At 43.2% G+C, this 20,021-nt stretch overlaps 1 protein-coding gene across 1 annotated transcript; it reads left to right on the plus strand.

The window, feature by feature from the left end:
• Positions 1-9,229: 9,229 nt before the first annotated feature.
• phlda2 (pleckstrin homology-like domain, family A, member 2) lies at positions 9,230-10,234 on the plus strand. The gene is made up of 2 exons (XM_079273798.1): positions 9,230-9,772; positions 9,881-10,234. Exon 1 carries the CDS (start codon positions 9,317-9,319, stop codon positions 9,731-9,733), a length of 417 nt encoding a protein of 138 aa, XP_079129924.1. The 5' UTR covers positions 9,230-9,316; the 3' UTR covers positions 9,734-9,772; positions 9,881-10,234.
• The last annotated feature ends 9,787 nt before the right edge of the window (positions 10,235-20,021 follow it).

Consider the following 20,021-nt stretch of genomic DNA (forward strand, 5'->3'; position numbering starts at 1 on the left):
TCCTGCATTTGTCAGTTTAAACTGCGTTACTTTCAGCCTGAATTGTGTTCATGTTCTTGATGTTGGTCTCAGAGTGCACCAGACTGAAGCATTTAACTTTAAAATGTACAACATTTTCTTCCAGGTGAGCGTGTCCCCGGCCCCCTCTAGAAAACCAACACTAACTAGAAAATAAAAACTCAATTAGTCTACCAGATCAAGCTAAAGACAGTACCAAATCTGAGCGTGGACTCAATGAGCGATGCTCTCATATTGAAAGAACACGCTCTTGGATAAAGATAGGATGAAAGCTCCATCGTTCCTCCTCTGTGTGATGTTTCATCTGGTGTGTCAAATGTAATTCATACATTTTGTATAAAACCGTTATCACAAACAGAACCACTATGTCTCTTATATGATTAACAGTGCCATTGATGAATAAATAATTCCTACATCGGATGAGTGTACTTCCAATAATAAATGAATCCAGGTATACAGCTGTTTTCACAATAACCGTATAACCTGAAACCAAGACCGTGCTGGCGTCTGTGCAAATTTACAATATGTGATTTCAGATTTGATAAAGAGTCTCTTCAGCGTCATAAACACAGTTCACATTATTTTCAAAAGACTCCATCCTTCTGAGCATGTGCACCCCTAAGTCAGGGTATCCCAGTTCTTCCACAGACACTAATCCACGTAGTGCACCTGCGCCTGGAGCTCAACACAAAGTCCGTAAGGTTCTTTTGGATGATAAAGTGTACGAGTGGTTTTGATGTTTCGGAGAGAATGAACGGGCAGCAGTGAGTCCTGATCCTTCAGTCCCCCACAGCAGACAAACCACAAACTGAAATCTCTCCTGTCTCTTTCTGTAATTTTGGGGGTTTTGCTTTACTGACTTGTGAACAAGACACCATTCATACTGAAGCTGCTGTGTGGGGGTTGAGAATTGCCTCACTGTAACAAGGAGTCCAATTGTGTCAGAAAGACTCATTTCTGTGCTTTCTGAAACACGGCCAAATGGAACTGCACAGCGGACTCTCTGCTTACAGTTTCCAATGAACATTGATGCCTACGGTGTCAAATGAATGTATACCTTCAGAATACCAACGTAATGTTGGAGACAAGTACAGCAATTAACTGTTAATATACTCATGAAATGATATACTGTGAATTTAAAAAAGTAAGGGGGTCAGCAGCAGGCTCTTCATAAGACAAATGTCAAGTCAACTTATTTGGTCCTGTCGAAAGACAGAGAATGAAGTCGCCATGGAAACTGCTGTTTGTTGCCTGTGTGAACCAAGAACTTTTGTTTCATGTCATTTCAAGCCAAACCGTGATGTTTCTAATAAACCTAACCAAGTACTTCTGTTGCCTATAAAACAAAGTCTTTTTTGTTTTATTTCAATTTACAACAATGTGTTTCAAACCACGGCGGCAATTCAGGATAATTTTTTCCCCCTTGAAACATAATTGAGAGTGCAGTTTAGATGTACAGTATATGAAAAAGGCTGTATCTTTTGTGCTCTCTCTTTGATACCACTCCTCAGATGTTGGATGTTTTGTCAAGTGTGCATGGATGGATGCACAGAGAAGATGTATCAACAACACATACAGAAGAAAGCAGTTTGGTGGACTCAAAGGGAGATGATCTCTGAGCTTTGCACATGACCAGAGCAGTAGAACAAAGGAAGTATTCAGACTGCTAGCAGTATCCCTAAATGAAGCGCTCTGCCCTCATTTCATCCTCATCCAGCAGAAGTGTTTGGTTGCAGTCTTCTTCCTGACCTGCCTCCCAGCTGCAGCTGCACCCACTGTCCCACTCTTGGCTCCAAGGTGCTTTTGGAAGAGCCTGTACGTGAGCACACAAGAGCGTGCGTGAACGAGCTTGTCTGTGTTGGGGTCTTTTGTATCGTCCCGCTCCGGGTCGGAAGTGGCGTGAGCCAGATAGAGTTCCAGAGAAAGAAGGGAATAGAGAGGTGCTTTATGCTGCTGACGCCGGGTTGGTGTTCAGAACTGAATGAATTGAACTAAAGAGCCCATTACATCTTAGATCTGATAACGTTTCTGATGGCATTGGCACAAGAACTCACAGCGTTGCACACATTTTGATCATTCTTTCTGGTTATCGGCTGATGGAAAATATTTTCTCCTGACTTCTTTTTCGGCCACTCTACAGTGTGCCTCAATGGACAACAATGTCGGTCGGTGGGTCCACCACTCTGGTCCAGATTGGAGTATCTCAATAGGTACTTTGTACATTTGTACAGACATTCGTGGTGCCCAGAGGATGAATCCCAATGACCTTGGTGATCCACACACTGCAGAGGCCTCATGGGAAACTTAAGGAAAGCCACTGTCCTTGGGGGTGCACAATCTCATCCAGGAGTGAAGCCAAACAAGGATGTGACTAACACTTCAGCGTGGGTTTCACAATATCTTCTCCGTCGTCTCAAGATACAACTCTTTCAAATCCCTCCAATCATCTTCTTCTGCACTGTTTAAATGTTGTATGTGGGCGTCAGGCAATGGAAATATGGAGGGATTTAGACAGCTGTTGGCCGAAGCACAATCAGATCCTTTTTATTTATTTATTTTTTGACTCATTTTAGGCTGGAGCGTGTTTGACTGTGATGCCTTTGGACGAGCATATGGCAATATATAGAGAATGCATAAACTCTTTTTAGAAGAGAAGTGGGAGTGGAATAAAACCTGACTTGACCTCTTAAGTCACTGTTTCTCTCAAACACTAGAAGGAGCTGTGGGAGAAACAAAAAATTGTGTCCTTGAAAAGTCAGCCAATGTACGAGAGTTTATCACAAAGCTCTCCACAATCTGTTTCATTAAAGTGACTTCAACCACAACTACTTTGTTCTTTTATATTTGTATATGTGTGCTTAACATGAAGAGCTATAAACAATGGCAAGATAACCCTGATAATCTTATTTGCTTTACTGCATTATCACCGGTTACCTTTCTGCCCGGTATGTGTGGGAAAGCAAGCTTCACACCCAATCACCGCATAGCGACAGGGCAGCACACCTCTGTCTGGATTTATCAATGGAACAATGAATGAACAGGGAACTAGGTGTGGCATGTTTAACCGGAATCACGCCCCTCCATTTCTGAGCACAGATAAAGTCAGACCTGAACTGCATTACAGAGGCAAGGCTGGTTTGAATATATGTAAACTCTGCATGCTGTGCCATGATCTGCATACATGTTTTTCTGTAGTTATAGATATTTTTATTCTTGGCAACCCGAAAATATTGCATCACATATTTCTGGTTAAAATTCCTGGGGGTAATTCAAGGTAATCATTGAATGAATCTGGTGACTTGATTTTGATTGACTTGTTGAATCACGGCTGCATGAATGAGCAAACATGAAGAAGAATTTCCTCACTAATTCATCATCTCTTCACTGTCCCTCTTGGCTTTACATTATATATTGTCTTAGTGTTCTACTCCAAGTCCACTGTTTCTGCAAACGTGTTGGATAAACTGTTGTTACAACAAACCTTTTAACTGTGGAGCAGGACAGCACGGGCCTAAAAGAGCTTAAACCATCAAGCCTAAAAGTACAGTCCATGGCCCTGCTCTGACCACAGCTTAGTTTTAGTTCAATGGAAAGACTCTATGTTTATCATATAAGCTGCAGTGAAGCTGTGCAGATACCAGAGTGAACATCACATTCCTGGCAGGGAGAAGGATTGCAGACTTGCATACCTGCCATTCTTCGCAGAGTCAAATTGGCAAGTATGAGGTGCTGGACTCCTGCAGCACATGTCATAACTCTCACCGGCGTGCCTTCATGTGGCTCATGCGTGTCATGCGTGTCTGTTAAGGAAGTGGACCGACTGCATGGTTTCATTGTGATAAAGTATGTGTTAATGACCGTGGGACACAACAATGAAGAGCGTTTAATATGCAATGACATTCATAAGATTCTCTCCTTTGAACAGCATTCTGGGAACAGATACCACTATTAAGGCCGGTAACTGACTACATTTCATGTGTACTTCAGTACAATTACATGTACTTAGGTACGCAATGTGCTTCTATTTCACTATATTTTAAAGGTTCTCTTTTTAACATTCTGAGCATTGATATAGCAGTAAACAACTATTTGCTATGTAAAGATATAGTGCAGTAATGTCTACCTGAGCAGAGAATGAAGTGGCTCTTCCTCTGTGTGTGTTGTTACCCGAGCTTCTCTGTGCTCTGTTCACATAGCCAGGCCGGCTGTGCAGCAGGTCATGTATGTGCATGTACGAGTGCCCCAGTGGCCAGCACATGGCCGCCACTCTGCACTGCTCTCCCGCTGTCCCGAAGCGTAGCACCCACCCTCTGGTTCCCTCTTAGCTTAGCGCTATTAGGTCTGTCAGCTCTTTTGCCGTTGTTTGCACTGTTAGCATTGTTAGCGCCGTTAGCTGCAACCGCTGGCTCAGCCATTGCAATGCTGAGAGCTGTTGAGAGGCAATACAATCGCCTTAAGTATTTTTGAGGAGACATATTTCTTTACATTTACCTGACAGCTGTAATGATTCATTTAGATATCAAACTACATACAAGTAAATAAAGGAGTTCATCTTCTCTCAATCATCTACAATATTAAAATGCTACTTATGTCAATGCAACAATAATGAATACTCTGACAGCAGACATTCTGCTCTTTTCAATGCAGGACGTCTAATTGTAATTGAGTATTTACACATTCTTCTATTGCTACTTTGATTTAATTTAAAGGATATTTAATAGTTCTTCCATCCCCACATTCGTCTCCGGCTGTAACGTAAGGTGATTTGAGCCCATTGGCAATCTTTGACTACCATCATACACTAACTGTCCAGTTCCTCATCAGATAGACTGGCTTTTTTTTTATTGTTCTCCAACGGTTCCTCTTCAACTGAGAGCTGCCTTCCTCCGCCATTTGTTCTTTTTCCCACGCTGCTGAATGCCAGTGTGGCCACATACACACACAGGCAGGGCTTATCAGAACAATGCCTCAAATAGCTCCGGAGTCTCATCACAAGGGCATGTCACCAAAGAGCAGAAGAGGATGTGTGTGTGTGTGTGTGTGTGTGTGTGTGTGTGTGTGTGTGTGTGTGTGTGTGTGTGTGTGTGTGTGTGTGTGAGAGAGACAGGCCGAAGTCATAAACGTGTCACAGTATGCAGCTGTTACCTGCGAGCTCTGCTGTACTTGTCAGCGGCTCATCACAGCCAGCTCATCCATACTGCCCCCCCATTGTTAAGCTGACTATGTATAGTCCGCTGTCTGAGGGGGGCTTCATGATGTACATGAACACAAAGTGCACGCAAACACAAAATGCAACGTTCATTTAATTATGTAGAGATAATGGTTATGCAAAACCCAGTTCAGGATAATGTCCATTTCCAAAGGGTCTTATTTATCATGCATACAACCATATGCAGTTTAATCAACAACTACCAAACTCTCGAGAATATTCTCTTGTTTTTTTACAAGCCTCCGAAATCAATAGTTTTTTGGAATTTTAACAGAAAGCGTATTTAAAGAAGTTGTATTTAACATTCTGAACATCATAGCAGCAGCCAACAATCTGCTGTGTAAAGATATAGTGCAGTCATGTACTATATCTATAGATATATGCAGTCATGTCTACCTGAGCAGAGAGTTTAGTCGTTCTGTGTGTGTGTTGTTATCAGAGCTTCTTCTTGCTTTGTATATTTTGGTTTTCTGGTGGTTTTGGTTCAATTGCAGGTTTATATTAACTTGTTTAGGCCCCTAATCCTACAAAGCACCTCAAATAACATATCCAAAATAAAGCAAGTATAGTTCCTCAACCATAAGGCGTATATGCATATTTATGGTCTCCTTTGAAAGGCAAGAAGGAAGGAAGTAAGGATACAAATACATCGTAAGTTTACCGTTCCAGAGTAAATGGAGATTCACTGAAGGAAAAACAAGATTTGAATCCTCGTCGAGTATATTCAATTTCAAATGCAATATCACCATTATAACCAGGATCTATGGATTATGATGCAACTGAATGTGAACTAATCTTCACTACAACTGTGAGCGTATATTTGATGAAAATACACTAAAATACACCATTTAGGATACAATGTATGAAGACATACTCAGGGGGTCTCCATGTATGTTTACTGGTCACTGTTTACTGGGAGTTTTACCTCAAAACATTATTGATTTCCAATGAATCAATCAATCAATATTCATATATGACTGAAGAGCCCCATGCTGTACAGGCATATCTTCTATAAATAGACCATCTTTCATCGCAACTTTTTGTAACTTTACCACAAGGGTGGATTCGGTACTGGGTCCGTCGGGCTCAAGGAGTTCATAAATTAGGAAAAAAAATGGATTTCAATTTAACAATAAATATTAATAAATGTATACACACTGTTCAAATGTATAGTGACTTGTTCTCAGTGGCTGTAACAACGTATATTCATTCATCAGAGCTCTTCAGTCATGTTCTGTGTCACCCATGTGTAATGTCTATTAAAAGTTGTATTAATAGAAATAGATTCATCTCAAACACATTGTCTGCTGATTTATTTTCATCCTAAACAAGTCACTTCCTGCACGGTTTAAGGAGTTGACCTCTTTTGTGTTTTAGGTGTTTTGTATGACTCACAGTAAACACGCAGCAGCTTCATGCCCCGACTTGACTACCAAACTTTTGGTCCTTCTGGTCCTTCCACCTGCTGTCTTGTCACACCCATGTGCTGCTACAAAACTCCATCCCACTGAAGTAAACAAGATTAAAAGAAAGACAGACATGAAGTTGTTTTGTTACCGCTGTGCTCTGTAACTCACATTGTATCTGTTCATTTTATAATCAAAACCCTCCTCACTTGTTGCAGAAGACACATTATCTAACTTCCTGCCTCTGTGTGCGTCTCTGGGGGTTTTGTTTTGTCTATACGGAGACAGTGAGAACCGGAGGGCACTGATTTGAATACGAGGTTGTCACAACACATCTCCTGAGACACAGGACTTAATCTGACTCCCTCCAGAAAGAGTTGTACTTTCTCACAAACTGGAAAAACAAGAAGAAACAGTGACACATTGGCGTTTTGTTGCTGTTGGAGTTGTGCAAAGTGCTTATTTGAGAAATTTGATGTTGGCCAAAACACTTTGTTTAAAGACAGCTGAGGGTGTACTGACTGAACAGGCATCTTATTCGTTTAGTTGTCCAATTTCTATGTTTTCTTTTTTCTCTATCTTTTTAGAAACATGTGCAAACACCACCGCTGCGTATATCTCCAACCCTCTTCACAGGGAAAATAAATTATGATCCGATTATATAGACACAACATAGTCATGTGCACACACTCTGTCTCACCCACACCTGGCTCTCCTTTGGCAAGCAAACTCCTCCAAAGTAAGGCGCTCCACCACACACTGAGTCACTGCCTGGGCATGTCTGCCAGTCTCCACCGCAAGCAAAAAAACCTATATATGCACACATCACAGGATCTCTCTCTCTCTTTAAAGTGATTCACCAGTTGTTACGTGTTTGGTGCAGTCAAATGTCAGTATGGCCGTGGTGGTGTCGATGTGTCTCATCCGGGGTTCTCTCTAACTCATGTGGGCACAAAGCGCTGTGATTCCAATGGGGTCACCCGGATATTTGCATAATTACTGGAGAACTCTGGAGAAGTAGTGTGTGCGTTGAGAGCCTGAGCCCGCGATGACATTTCACTTCCGGAGGGGAGCTGGAGGGGAGATGTTTCCAAAATGTCTGAGAGAGGAGACTGATAGTGAGGCAACCTGCGTGGGTGCTTGATGTATGTTCGCCACTGTACACTGAACTATCTGAATTGGGCACATGGGGTCAAGGATGTTGTGTGTGTTGTCCTTTTTTTTTGGTATCAATCCTATTGACACGAGCATCTACACCCTAAACAAGACTTGACACCTGTAGCGTTGATACGTTGGAGCTTTATCCCTCTGGGCTTCAGGCACAGCGATACACATTTAAAGTCTGCTCCTCTCAGTCTGACGTGAACATGAACCGGGACTGAGTCAGTCAGCTGATAGAGTGACAGTGTGGTCAGTTGTTCATAAATATGCTCAGCATGGGACTGGCAGATGTGATCTATGCAGTGAAATCAAAGGGCATACGACATGTCACCTCAGGTTGCATCAAAATCATGTGCTGAACCCCTTTTCTTCCTTATTTCGTTCTTTAAACACACTGTAAAACATACAGACATTTAGTGGAATCAACTTTTTCTTTGTCATTAATGCAAATGTAGACATTTTATGAATTGAAAGTTTATTCAACTTAACATTTTGGATTTTATCAGACATTGAGTTCACCTGACTTGACGTCTTTAGACTGGAAATGATGAGTTGAGCTATAGTTCAGTTAACTCAATAGCATTAGCAGACTTATCATCCATTGTTTGAGAGTTCAAACTATCCAAAGATTTAGTTTTTTGTTTTTACATGTTTATTCTCGTAGAAGCCTTGTTTTCATAATAACAATTGTAAAATTAGGCGAATCACACTGAAGTTTAGGAAATGCGTAATCTCTGTTCTTTCTAAACCTTGAACCCATTCTCTAGCTTACACACAGTATGATACGTCCTCTGCTCACTGAATACTCACTCCTGGACTGTTTGGGTGCATTTCAGCAGCTTGAGAGCCACAGACAGAAATAGCAGAGTTTATGTAAAATACCACTGATGTGAAACAAGTTTCGTCTGAAGTATTATACCTTTTAAAAGAATAACAGAGCAGGGTGGCACAACAACTACCTGGCACAGTGAAGGCATAAAGGGAATGAATTACCAGGCTGTCATGGAACAAGTCTGGATCATAAACTTTAACAGGGATTTCAAAAGTTCCTCTGAAATAGATGTTGATATTAAAGGTTTACAGGGCCAGACTGGCTTTACGCATGTGCTCAGCTCACTCTGTGCACATCTGGTAATCAACCACAGTAGATTGAATCATTCACTGCAGAGTGGGCAAATATTTGGACTTATCTTAGCAGTAGGATGTGGATTAGTAATTAACATGTTGAAGGTGTAATTAGGTCCACGTTAGGACTTCCTCTGCCCCCCCTCCCCTCCCTCCCTGAACCACAGCTTCCGCCCACACACAGCCTTGAATTACTCCACTGGCAACTGTTGCATTCCCAAGTCATCTGACGTCAAGTGGGAAGGGCTCAGACCAGAGTAGGCTATAAAAGAACTCTGCTACCTTGGTCCATTCACAACAACACTCTGGATTACTAAAGCCTTTGTAGAGAAGCTCCTTCCTCGGGCTCCTCCTCGGACGACACAGAAGGGGTTCACAAACCTGCCCGAGATAAACAATGAAAATGTCAGCGGCGGAGATCAGCCAGGTCCTCAAGGAGGGAGAGCTAGAGAAGAGGAGCGACAACCTGCTCCAGTTCTGGAAGAGGAAGACGTGCGTCCTGACTACGGACAGCCTCAACATTTACGCCGACACGCAGAAGCGCAACCGGGGCAAGGAGCTCAAGCTGCAGTCCATCAAGAAGGTGGACTGCGTGGAGCGCACCGGCAAGTTCGTCTATTTCACCATCGTTACCACAGACAATAAAGAGATTGATTTCCGGTGCTCCGGGGAGGAGAACTGCTGGAACGCGGTGATCACCATGGCTCTAATCGATTGGCAGAATAGAAAGGCCATCCAGGACTTTAAAACGCGGCAGGACAACGAGAGCGCGTCACCCGGACAGCAAGAGAGGCGCATGGCGAGGGCGCCCTGAGCCGCTGTGGGACTCTCGCAGTTAATCACTCCTAATATGGTGAGGGACACCCCATCGCATGTTGCTGACATTATGTATGAATAAGAATACGCATTAGCAGTAGCTGAACGCAGAAACTAATGCTGTTTTTTTTCAATGTCTTTATAGTGTCAAAGTGGACCATACATGTATAATAAGCGGACCAAAAGGAAGACGAGGTCATCCGCTCCAGAGATGAAGGATTGTTGGGGACTGAGCTCTCGGGAGAGCGGGGACAACTGATCTCAACCGACACACGGAGAGATTTTCAGAAGCTCCACACACGGGACTGAACGCTTGAATTGTCAAAACTATTTCAAGTTTGCTCTCCTGGGAGGAATGACTCCTAAAACCATGATGTTAATTTATTTGTTTCCAGGATATGTTGTTACTGGCAAACAGCTTGTGTTGTTTAAATTATTTACTATTTCTATATTGTGTTGAGTGTGTATTTATTTGAATAAAAAAAATCGTACATTTTGAACATAACTCGGCCCTCTCCTCTACTTTTTGTTTTTCATGTCTCAACGAGAACCATGTCTACTTGGTGTCGATGTCTGTTCGTATCTCATTACAGCCATATGGAGTCAGTAACAGTATATTTAACACGTGGGAACGCTTTTCACCAACAGCATTTCTTGGCAAATGCCAGACATGCAACAGAAAAAGGGAGTGGAGGACAGGAAAGTCCCTTTCCTTTCTGCTGTCAGGTGGAATGTGACTCTTTATTGTCAAGTGGAAGGTTTCAGGCTTGAGTCATAATAACTGATAAGCAGATTTAGTCACCAGCACGGGACACTTAAAAGACTAAGTGGTGACTTTGAACACACCTCAACTGCTTCCGAGGTGCGGTAGGTTCATAGGTCGCCACTGTTCCATTTAAAAAGTGGTTACTTCATGTGTTCTGTTGGTGGTGTTTTGGACTACGAGCTTCACAAAAGCTGAACTTTGTTTTGGTTATTCAGATGACTCCTCTTCAATCACCTTATCAGGTGCCTCTGTTCCTTAAAAGGAAGCGAAAAACACACAGGAAGTCCTTTACTGCCCTGTCATCATGACATAAAGGCGTTTTCAATGGCTATAATGTGACACCAGGTACACACCTATTTAATTATATTTGCTCAACCCAGTGAGCAAGGCTTTAGTCATATTCAAGGCCGACAAAAGAGAGATAATAAAATTGAAGTGAAAGAATAAGTCATTCTAAATTAGCTGTTATTTAGTCATTATTGGCTGTGTGTTAGATTAGACACCAACAATAAACTTTAAACTCTGGGGTTGGTTGTAACATGTAACAAGAGTTACAAGATGACTCACAGGTGCACATACAATAAAATACAAATATTTTCTGTGAATGGGAATAAAGAACTCAGCTGTTCTGATACTGTGGTGGATTTTGAGCCGCAGTGTTAGAGCTAAAACACTAGCACTGTGTATCCTGAACACTGTGTGGACATTTAAAAAAAGACGTGTCCTCTTTGGCCTGAGCCCCCCTACAAATAAATACCCCCGGTCATAGATGCTGTGGAGTGGAAGTGTGTTAAGAGCACAAATGCCCAGAGGTCAAAGGTGACAGAAAGCTGAATCTCTGGCCTGCTGTAATGAAGTGTATGGTGGAGTCACGCTCCTTCCGTCCCATCCCAACCGTGTGTGCAGCTTTGAAGTAGGATCGCACTCCAATGAACGCATCAAAGGGTTCGACTGATCTGAGGAGTATTACCCGAGCGGACGGGCCTCCTTTCTAAAAATAGCGTGTCACAAATTGGCACCACTTTAATGTCACACACACACACACACACACACACGCACACCGTGTCTTCCTCACTGATCTCAGGCTGCATAAACATCCTCTGACGCAGCACTACTCACATTCAGGCCGTACTTGTAGCCTTGGCGTCATCACTCCATACAGGCCGTCGTTATGTGGACGTGATCATGGCTGCGCAACACTGAATGCATTGTTACATTCTTGAGGAAACGATACATGCAATAAGTAGAGGATGTGAGAAAAGTGTGTGCAGGGCGATGAACATGTATACACGTCTTCAGTTAATCTTCAGTTTTTAAACCGAGCGGGACAGAACGTCTGATTCGGAGGCGTTTATCGTAAACATGAGCTGTAGTGAGGACAAGCTGAGGCAGTGCGTATGGTGTAACAGCTGAGCAGGGTGTTGTGAGGTGAAGGTCGGTGGCCAGAAGAAACTTGTCTCACTCCCACACAAGCGGCAATAACTCTACAATATGTCAAGGTACTATTGAAATGCAGACATGAATCTTTTACGTTGTCCTCTTCGTGGAGTAGTTTGCCTCGACATGAAAAACTGACTCAGTCCTTTAGAGCACTGTGTTGTCTGAAGACCAGAGCGTTGCCAGGACGGAACATGCTTTAATGCTTATTGTGGAGCAAATTGTGACATTTAGAAAAGTCTTGTTTTATCTTGTTCTGTAAACTGTTGTTTTTCTTCTCATGCAGGGCCCTAAGAACAACTGGGGACACTGGTTATCGCCTCCGTTTTGTGTCTGAGAATTTGGGTGTCGTGTACATTCAACAGTTACACACAAATTAGCACTGTTAGCAACTAACAGCGGCGGCCATGAGTTTGCCAGTGGGGCCCGATCACATGCACTAACCTTGTGTGATGTTTTACAGCTCATTAAGAGCATGTCTGGACGTTTCGAACGGCCTATAGCACGTCAGGGTAGCGCCGCCTGATGACGTGTGTGCACCGCTTCACTTCGCAGCGTAATTTATGGGATCGCTTTAGGTATGCGTCACGGCTCAGTCCACCTCCTCACGCTTCATGAGGGTATCACTCTGCTTCCTGTAAGCCCCTGTCATGTGGGAACTTCTATCTTTGTTTCACTTCAACCTCTTGTGTCATTTCCTCACTGGCTTTTCCGGCCAGAATCCAATCTGACGCCAGCAAGACACAACACTAGCGCTTTGTGTAAATACAAACCTCTAATAACCCAAACAGCAGAGGCTACCAGGGTATTAGGCAAGGCCCCGGGAGATAGTCTGATTACTAACAGATCTGTGTCGGACATGATCTATTAATTGTGGAACTTACTGTTATTATTTTCTGATGAGCTGAAACAGTACAGCTGTGCACCTGGTCTTTCGTCTTTTTTAGGAATGTGATTATCTCAGTGCTATTCACGGCTCGTTTTACAGGAAAGTACCTCTTCAGGTATGTCCCCTTGTGACGCATGGCTCAGGTGAGTGCATACCTGAGCACATACCTGAGCAAATATAGAGACAGACATACACCCTTAGGCCATGGCGGAAACAATACAAAGTCATGATGTATATACCGTAAATATTTTCAGTCAAAATCGGGCCAAAAGAATGTGTGCTTGATCAAAATCCAGCTCTCCGTGTCTCTCTGCTGCTTCCCACTCATCATTCGTCCATCCAAATAACGGCCATCATATTCCCTGAGGTGGTCTTGCGGTTACATTTGGACAAATTTCCCCCGAATCTTATCCACAAGTACGTCATTCTTCCAATCATCTGTAGCCGCGATGACAGTGTTTGTTTTTAATTCAACATCCTTTTCTGCCTGCTGAGTCACAGGGAAAGAACTCCTCATATCCGCATCTTCAGCTCTCATATCTGCCCACTCTCGGGCTGCGACAGTCACAAACCTAACCCACCTCTCATGCACAGAAGCTAGGGCACAACTCTGAATGTACATCTAGTGTCACACACACACACACTGGGACTGAACAACTTTCAAAACCTCTTGTCATCAGAGTTGTGACTCGTCATTTTCAGTTACTGATGAAACCTAATAGCTGTCTATGTCCAGACCACATCCACTACTAAGATAGAAATATAGAAAAACAAGTCTGCAACATTTTAAGCAATCTCAACACATGTCAGAGTAAGGCGGTATTTCCCCAAATCACTCTTTGCCGGCCTGTTTTTCGATGAGAATCTTACCAATGCGGCCCCTCTCATATCTAAGACATGTGTGTGTGTATTGAATGTGCACAACCTCACACACACATGCTGTATATATACACACAAAGTGTTGGCAGGGACTGCACCGCTGAGCGGGGATCATGTTGCTTTAGACCCAGCTGTCCGGAGAGAAGCCTCAGACAGAGAGGGGAGACGCTGTCAGGAATGTCTACATGTGCGCTCTGCGGCCTGAGAAAGAAGTCAAAGATCAGATGGAGTCGGTCAGATGGAGTAGGAGTCACACGTTAGACTCGTAGTAAGGACACAGTAAGGACAGCTTTGACTTGGAGTTTAAAGTGAAGATATTCAAGTTTTGACCGTATAAATTGATGACGTGAAAATGTCATTTTAATGGACAGCATTCAGAGATCTGAATCACATGTAGCTTAACTTGGCTTAACTTGCAATTTCCTACTTGTGACTTGAGTCCGAGTGTTATAGTAAGAGAAGTAGTTTGGAGGTAAATTTGATCATATGTCTCACCTCCCCTTCGTAGCATCTCGTCACATCATCCATGATGTTGGGATGGATGTAAATATGTAAGTATGTAAGTAAGAAAATAAATAAACAGATGAATCTAAAGTCAACCAAAATATTTTCACAGACATTATGTGACACAATCCCCGATTATACTGTATGCCTTCTCTGACCGAATGTTCAGCACAGCCCAAAAACTGTCGCATCGCAGACAAACTTGTCACACAAATTACAACCACACTCTGCCTGAAACCGGCAGATGGGGCCCAATCAGGTCAGGGCAGAGAATCAAAGCTCTAACATGAATGGAGGAAGTAGTCTAGAGACAATATTCTCAAAAACCTGAACAAATAAGATCAAAACTATCCCTGTGGCTGCACTGGATTCATATCCTTGAACAGAAAGTTCTGGATCACAGAGGATGATGGGACTGGGAGCAGGGGAGCGGAATATGCTGGTGTCTGGAGTCTGATCACAGTCTGCTGTATCTGGGCTCCTGAGGGGGGGTTTAGTTACCAGCACCTGCCCGAGTGGGTGTGTGACGAGATGACCAAGAACAGATTACAATAACATCACATTTCCCAGCCTGGAAGTCTCATGAAAGACATTTTTCAGAACTTGAATATTCCTCAACATTTCTTTCTGTTTTGGTTATCTCTGCAGACTGTGTGTGTGTGTGTGTGTGTGTGTGTGTGTGTGTGCGCGCAAAGTTTCATCTCAGTGCAGTACAACATCTGGAGAAAAGTTGAACCCATATCACTCTAGATTCCATGTTAATTCTATATACGGTAATACAACTGAGATGCAATGCTTTGATATGTTTTACACATGCTGATGTCACCTGAAGTGATGTGCTTTACATTTCTGGCAGCAGCAGTTTTTAGGGAATAAACAGAACAAACAAGAAATAAAGAGGGAATTCCTCAGCAAAGCACTGGATACACTGTGTGGCAGCCATGTGATTTCTTCACTTAATAGCTCCACAGCAGCTGAATGTCACTCACGTGAATTACAGTAAGTTACATCAGATTGTCGATGCAGCAAATAAGGCAGGAACATGATGAACTTCGTCTGACGTGAAACCGAAGGTGAAACGAATGGCTGTAATAACCTGTAATAACCTGTAACGATGGCCCTGGGTCCAGAGCCTTTATCAGGGCGAGAGGAAATTCGTTCACCGTAGATATTACACAAGAGGAAAGCGGGTGAAAGACAAAAGGAAGATAAATGAGCACATAAAAGAAGGAAGGGAAAATTCCAGAGCAAAGTATGTTGCAAGAAACAGAAGAAGAGTTTGCTTAAGAAGAGAAATGGATGCAGGAATTCCCCCGAGACACACCAAAGCCAACAATATACCAGGTGCTATCTAATCAACTGGCAATGCAGCAGGGATACTGCGCCCTGAACAAACAGTCTGCTGAAGGATATTCAATCTGTCTTTCACTCTGTCTTTACTTACAGGAAATGGCTTGGGAAGTTTTTGCTTTTTGTGTACGAAACAGTAAGGATTAAAGGTGCACTAGATCACCTTTTACTTTGGAAGAAACCACAAACGTCAATTACTTAACTGTCAATCAATGGTTTTATTTCTCACGAGCCAGAATATTCTGTCAATATTACATAATTATGTGGTATTTTTAGTGACATAATTTAAGTGAAAACAATCAAAAATAAGCTAAAAAACAGCTTTCTTTCACATACACAGTTTTGTGGGAAATATTTGGAAAACGCTATATTCTACTTGATATTAAGTGTACAACAGGGACATTAAGGCTGTCTGTTTGAAACTGCCTTTGTCAGAGTGAAAGGGCCACAAGGAGAAGGCTGAGGAGGCTGGAAAGTCCCTTTATAAGATAACAGGTTCTCAGACAATGCACTCTTCCAGATCCTATGTATTGCTGGAGCTGCGTGGCTCCAGCTCCCTGATCACTTCAGCAGTGTGGTATTGACCCAACAGCAAATGTCTCCATCAATCATAGCAGGACCCAACAGGACTGCATTGTTCAAAGACTCCGCAGAGGGTGCTTAATCGCTGTTGATCCGGGTGAGGGCTTGTGTTTCCGAATTCTGCATACCTTCGCCGAGGTGATGTGATCTCTCTGCAGCCACCCAGGAGCTGTGTGGGTTGACCTGTGAACGGACGGATGGCTGGATGGCTGGCTGAAGGGCAGGGAGCTCGGAAACAAAGGAAACAGAGAAATACACAACAATGCAGAGTTTCATTTGTGTTCCTCTCAATTCTTTTCTTCTTGCTGAAGGAAAACTTAAGTTTATTACGACTTTGGTTGTATTTTCATTGCTCTTGCCATCAGGTTCACCAGTCATGATAATACTGCACCCATGAAAGTAAATGCATCCAACAGATACGGAACACCATCAGCATTTATTTACAAATGTAGTTCTTATATTCACTCTCCTTTTTTAGCTGTTTTCTCTTCCAGCTCCTGGGAGAATTATCTGGCTCTATAGCTGCTAAATGCTCCATTATGTTCACCAGCTATGTGCTAACATTTTTATGTTTTCTGTATAGCACGTAGTAAACAAAAGATTTATCTTTATTTCTTTCTATGGTTAAATAAAGGGCACTGCTGAGAGCTGTGGCAGTGAACCATAACAGTAAAGTTGCGGGCTGTGAATCCAAAACAATGAGCTGAAAAATGGCAAGATGGTAACAGCGATAGTCATCTGTTTAACCATTTCAACCATTCTCGATATAAATATTGATTAGAGCAAGTACACATACTTATTTGACTATTAACTTGTCCAGCGTTAGCAATGTTATGGTAGCCAAGTGTCCAGTCAGCAGACTGTAGGTGTTGATCATCAGTTAACGTTTAAAATGAACTAGTTTTGATTTGAACTAAATTCTAAAATCCAGCTGACGATCAGTACTGAAATGGGATAGTCCAAATAAAGGAGATACATGCGGTTCTTGCTTTGTGGTTGAGTTAGCTGAACATCTTGCATTGGCCTTTCTCACAGCAGACATTGGTGGGTGGCATAGCAGGAAAGGCACAGGTGGAACTGATTACCTTTGTGATGGCTTTTGAGGCCGCATGTTCAATACCAGGGGCCTTTGAACCGAGCAGGCCCATCATTTATGTGTCATTAATTACACCTCATCTTATGACAAGTCAAAATGTTTGCTGTGAGACAGGTCTGTTACACACTTCAAAAACCTTACAAGACTCACTAATACTCCTCAGACCTGCTCCTGGCCAAAGCTGAATGTATGCAACATTACAGCGATGTAAGTGGCTGCTTTATAAACCCCCTATAGAAGAAGGAAGTGGGAAGACTAACGTCTGAAATCAGAGGAAATCCTGTTTGTCATGGCTCAAGGGTCTTTCCCAAGGAGCAGGGGGAACTCACAATGGACCTCTCTGTCCTCACGCTGCCCCGAGACTGAGCACAGTGGCAACCTTTTGCCAAATAGGCTACGGTTGTATTGGAGGTCAGCATTAATCAATTTAGACAGCACACTCAAAATGCAGTGCAAGCACTCTTCAGCAATGTAAACACAGGCCTTTTACACAGACTACGATCTGCACCATGGGCCTGATCAGTGGCAGACTCAGGCGAAAGAAATGTTTAAAAAAAAGGCACCTGCTGCATGCGGTGGGGTATCAGTACACAGAAAGTGCTCCAGAGGGATGGAAGCCGCAGCAACCCTCCTCCCCAGAGTCCACCACCACCTGTTGTCTCGATAGAAATCTGGGACCTCATCCATAAAAAACATCCTCAATCTTTAATATCCTTACTGGCATCACACAGCTGTATAAGTGTGATGCCAGAAAGGAAAATACGCCAGATTTAGTAGATCTATCGAAGCTCTCAATTTAGAAAAAGGTTTTTCTAAACTTTTTTCTTCAATCACATCTAAAACTGTCCTTTTTACAAGGGAGCAAAATGTGTGCAATGACCATGTGCAAAACAGGTCTGAAAGCGCTGCAAGTCACAAAGTGTGACTTCTCCCATGCAATGCACCTTGCTGTGTCAACGGCCTCACTGCCCCCCTTTGTTCTCCATCCTGTTCCACAGGAACTGTTTCACGTTTCATTTCATATTCATTTCAAAATGTAATCGATGTAAGTATATTGGAAACATTTTCCCACGAATGCAGAGGCAAATTATTCTAATGTTTTGTGGATCAGTGTGGCATTTGTAAATGTAATTCCGCTCTTTGAGCTCCAGACAGGAAGTCCAAATGATGTCATGTCCTCTGGATGTCATCTTTAATGAACGCTCTGCACACAGACACCCAGCAGTATGTTAAAATCATACACACATCCTGGACCAATTGCTAAAAACATGGGCGCAGATGTCTGGCTTTGTCCCCACGAGGTACGCAGATGTGTGTTCACACCAGTTCGGGGTGGGGGTTTGACCAGTGTGAGCTGTGGGAACAGCGGTTTGCGGTGTAGGTTTACGCAACCCCCAAGGAAACATGAAGAAATGACTCCAGCAGGAGAGATGCAGGGAGAGATTATAGGATGTCAGGTTGGAACATTACATTTGAAAACTGAGATCTTTTCAGAAAAAACTTGTTCCACATGCTGTTGAAACTGAGAAATATTAGATGAGCTAGTGCAGCGAATGTGCATGTATGCATACTTATAACAATACGACATCCCCACACACACACACACACACACACACACACACACACACACACACACACACACACACACACACACACACACACACAGAAGTCTTTCACAGTGGTTCGGTCCACACAGTCCCTGTTGCACTGAAACAGAATGCCTTTTCTTCAGTCAACGGTCGTCAAGTGGGTGTGCACGCGGAGCTGTGTGTCGGCTATCTGTGCGAGAGGACAAGGGGCAGGGGCTGGGGCGAGGATGGAGATGTTTGGGGGGTGTAGAGGACATGAAGAGCGGGTGGATTGTTGGGTAATGAGTCACTGGAGCCTCCTTCAAAGCCTGCTCTCCCACCCCCAACGCCCCCTCCAACATTAGAGCAGGGAGGTCCGCTGGAATCCGGGCCTATGGACGGAAGAGCTGAGCGAGCGGGCCACAAACAGTATGCATACACATGGATAACAGCACACACACATCAACACACTTCTTGTCTCTCTCACTCGGGTCAAGATCGCCCCGCAGACAATGTGGACTCTGCAACAAAAGGCTTCTACGGTAGAAAATCTGGACGTACAGTGTGTACTTGTGTCTGTAAGTGCGACGCAATTTAATTTCTTTCCCGAGTGACCTATATGTCTGTGTGTGTGTGTGTGTGTGTGTGTGTGTGTGGCTTGATATAGATCACATTTGTTTTGTAAACTCCCAAAGAAATTCTGGTTTATTAAGTAAGATATTTGGTGGTTTTGTCAGTGTCTGTAACTTCCTTATTGTATTGTCTCTTTCTCTGGAGTATGTTCAAAACAACAACAACAAACTGCTGGCAACAAACTTCCTTGTGTCACATCTCTGTCTTCATGCCGCCGATGATCCCGGTAGCAAGTATGAGGCCTGTATAGGATTTCAAACACACACACACACACACACACACACACACACACACACACACACACACACACACACACACACACACACACACACACACACACACACACACACACACACACACACACACACACACACACACACACACACACACACACACATGTACACTCCAGCTGTGAGCCCTTGTCACAGCTTTCACTCTCCTGTTCATCAGATCATGAGCAGCTGTTTGACTGACGGCTGTAATGAGAAGAGGCATGAAAGAATGATTGTAAATCAGGGGGTTAGCAGAACATTCCCACTTCCCTGACCTAACTGACCAATGCTGAAAGGACAAAAGAATGAG

Source organism: Melanostigma gelatinosum (assembly GCF_949748355.1).
Source record: "Melanostigma gelatinosum genome assembly, chromosome: 1".
Classification (NCBI taxonomy): Eukaryota; Metazoa; Chordata; class Actinopteri; order Perciformes; family Zoarcidae; genus Melanostigma; species Melanostigma gelatinosum.

Excerpts from the sequence above, each read along its gene's own strand:
- phlda2 (XM_079273798.1), top strand. The coding sequence starts at position 9,317 with ATGAAAATGTCAGCGGCGGAGATCAGCCAGGTCCTCAAGGAGGGAGAG.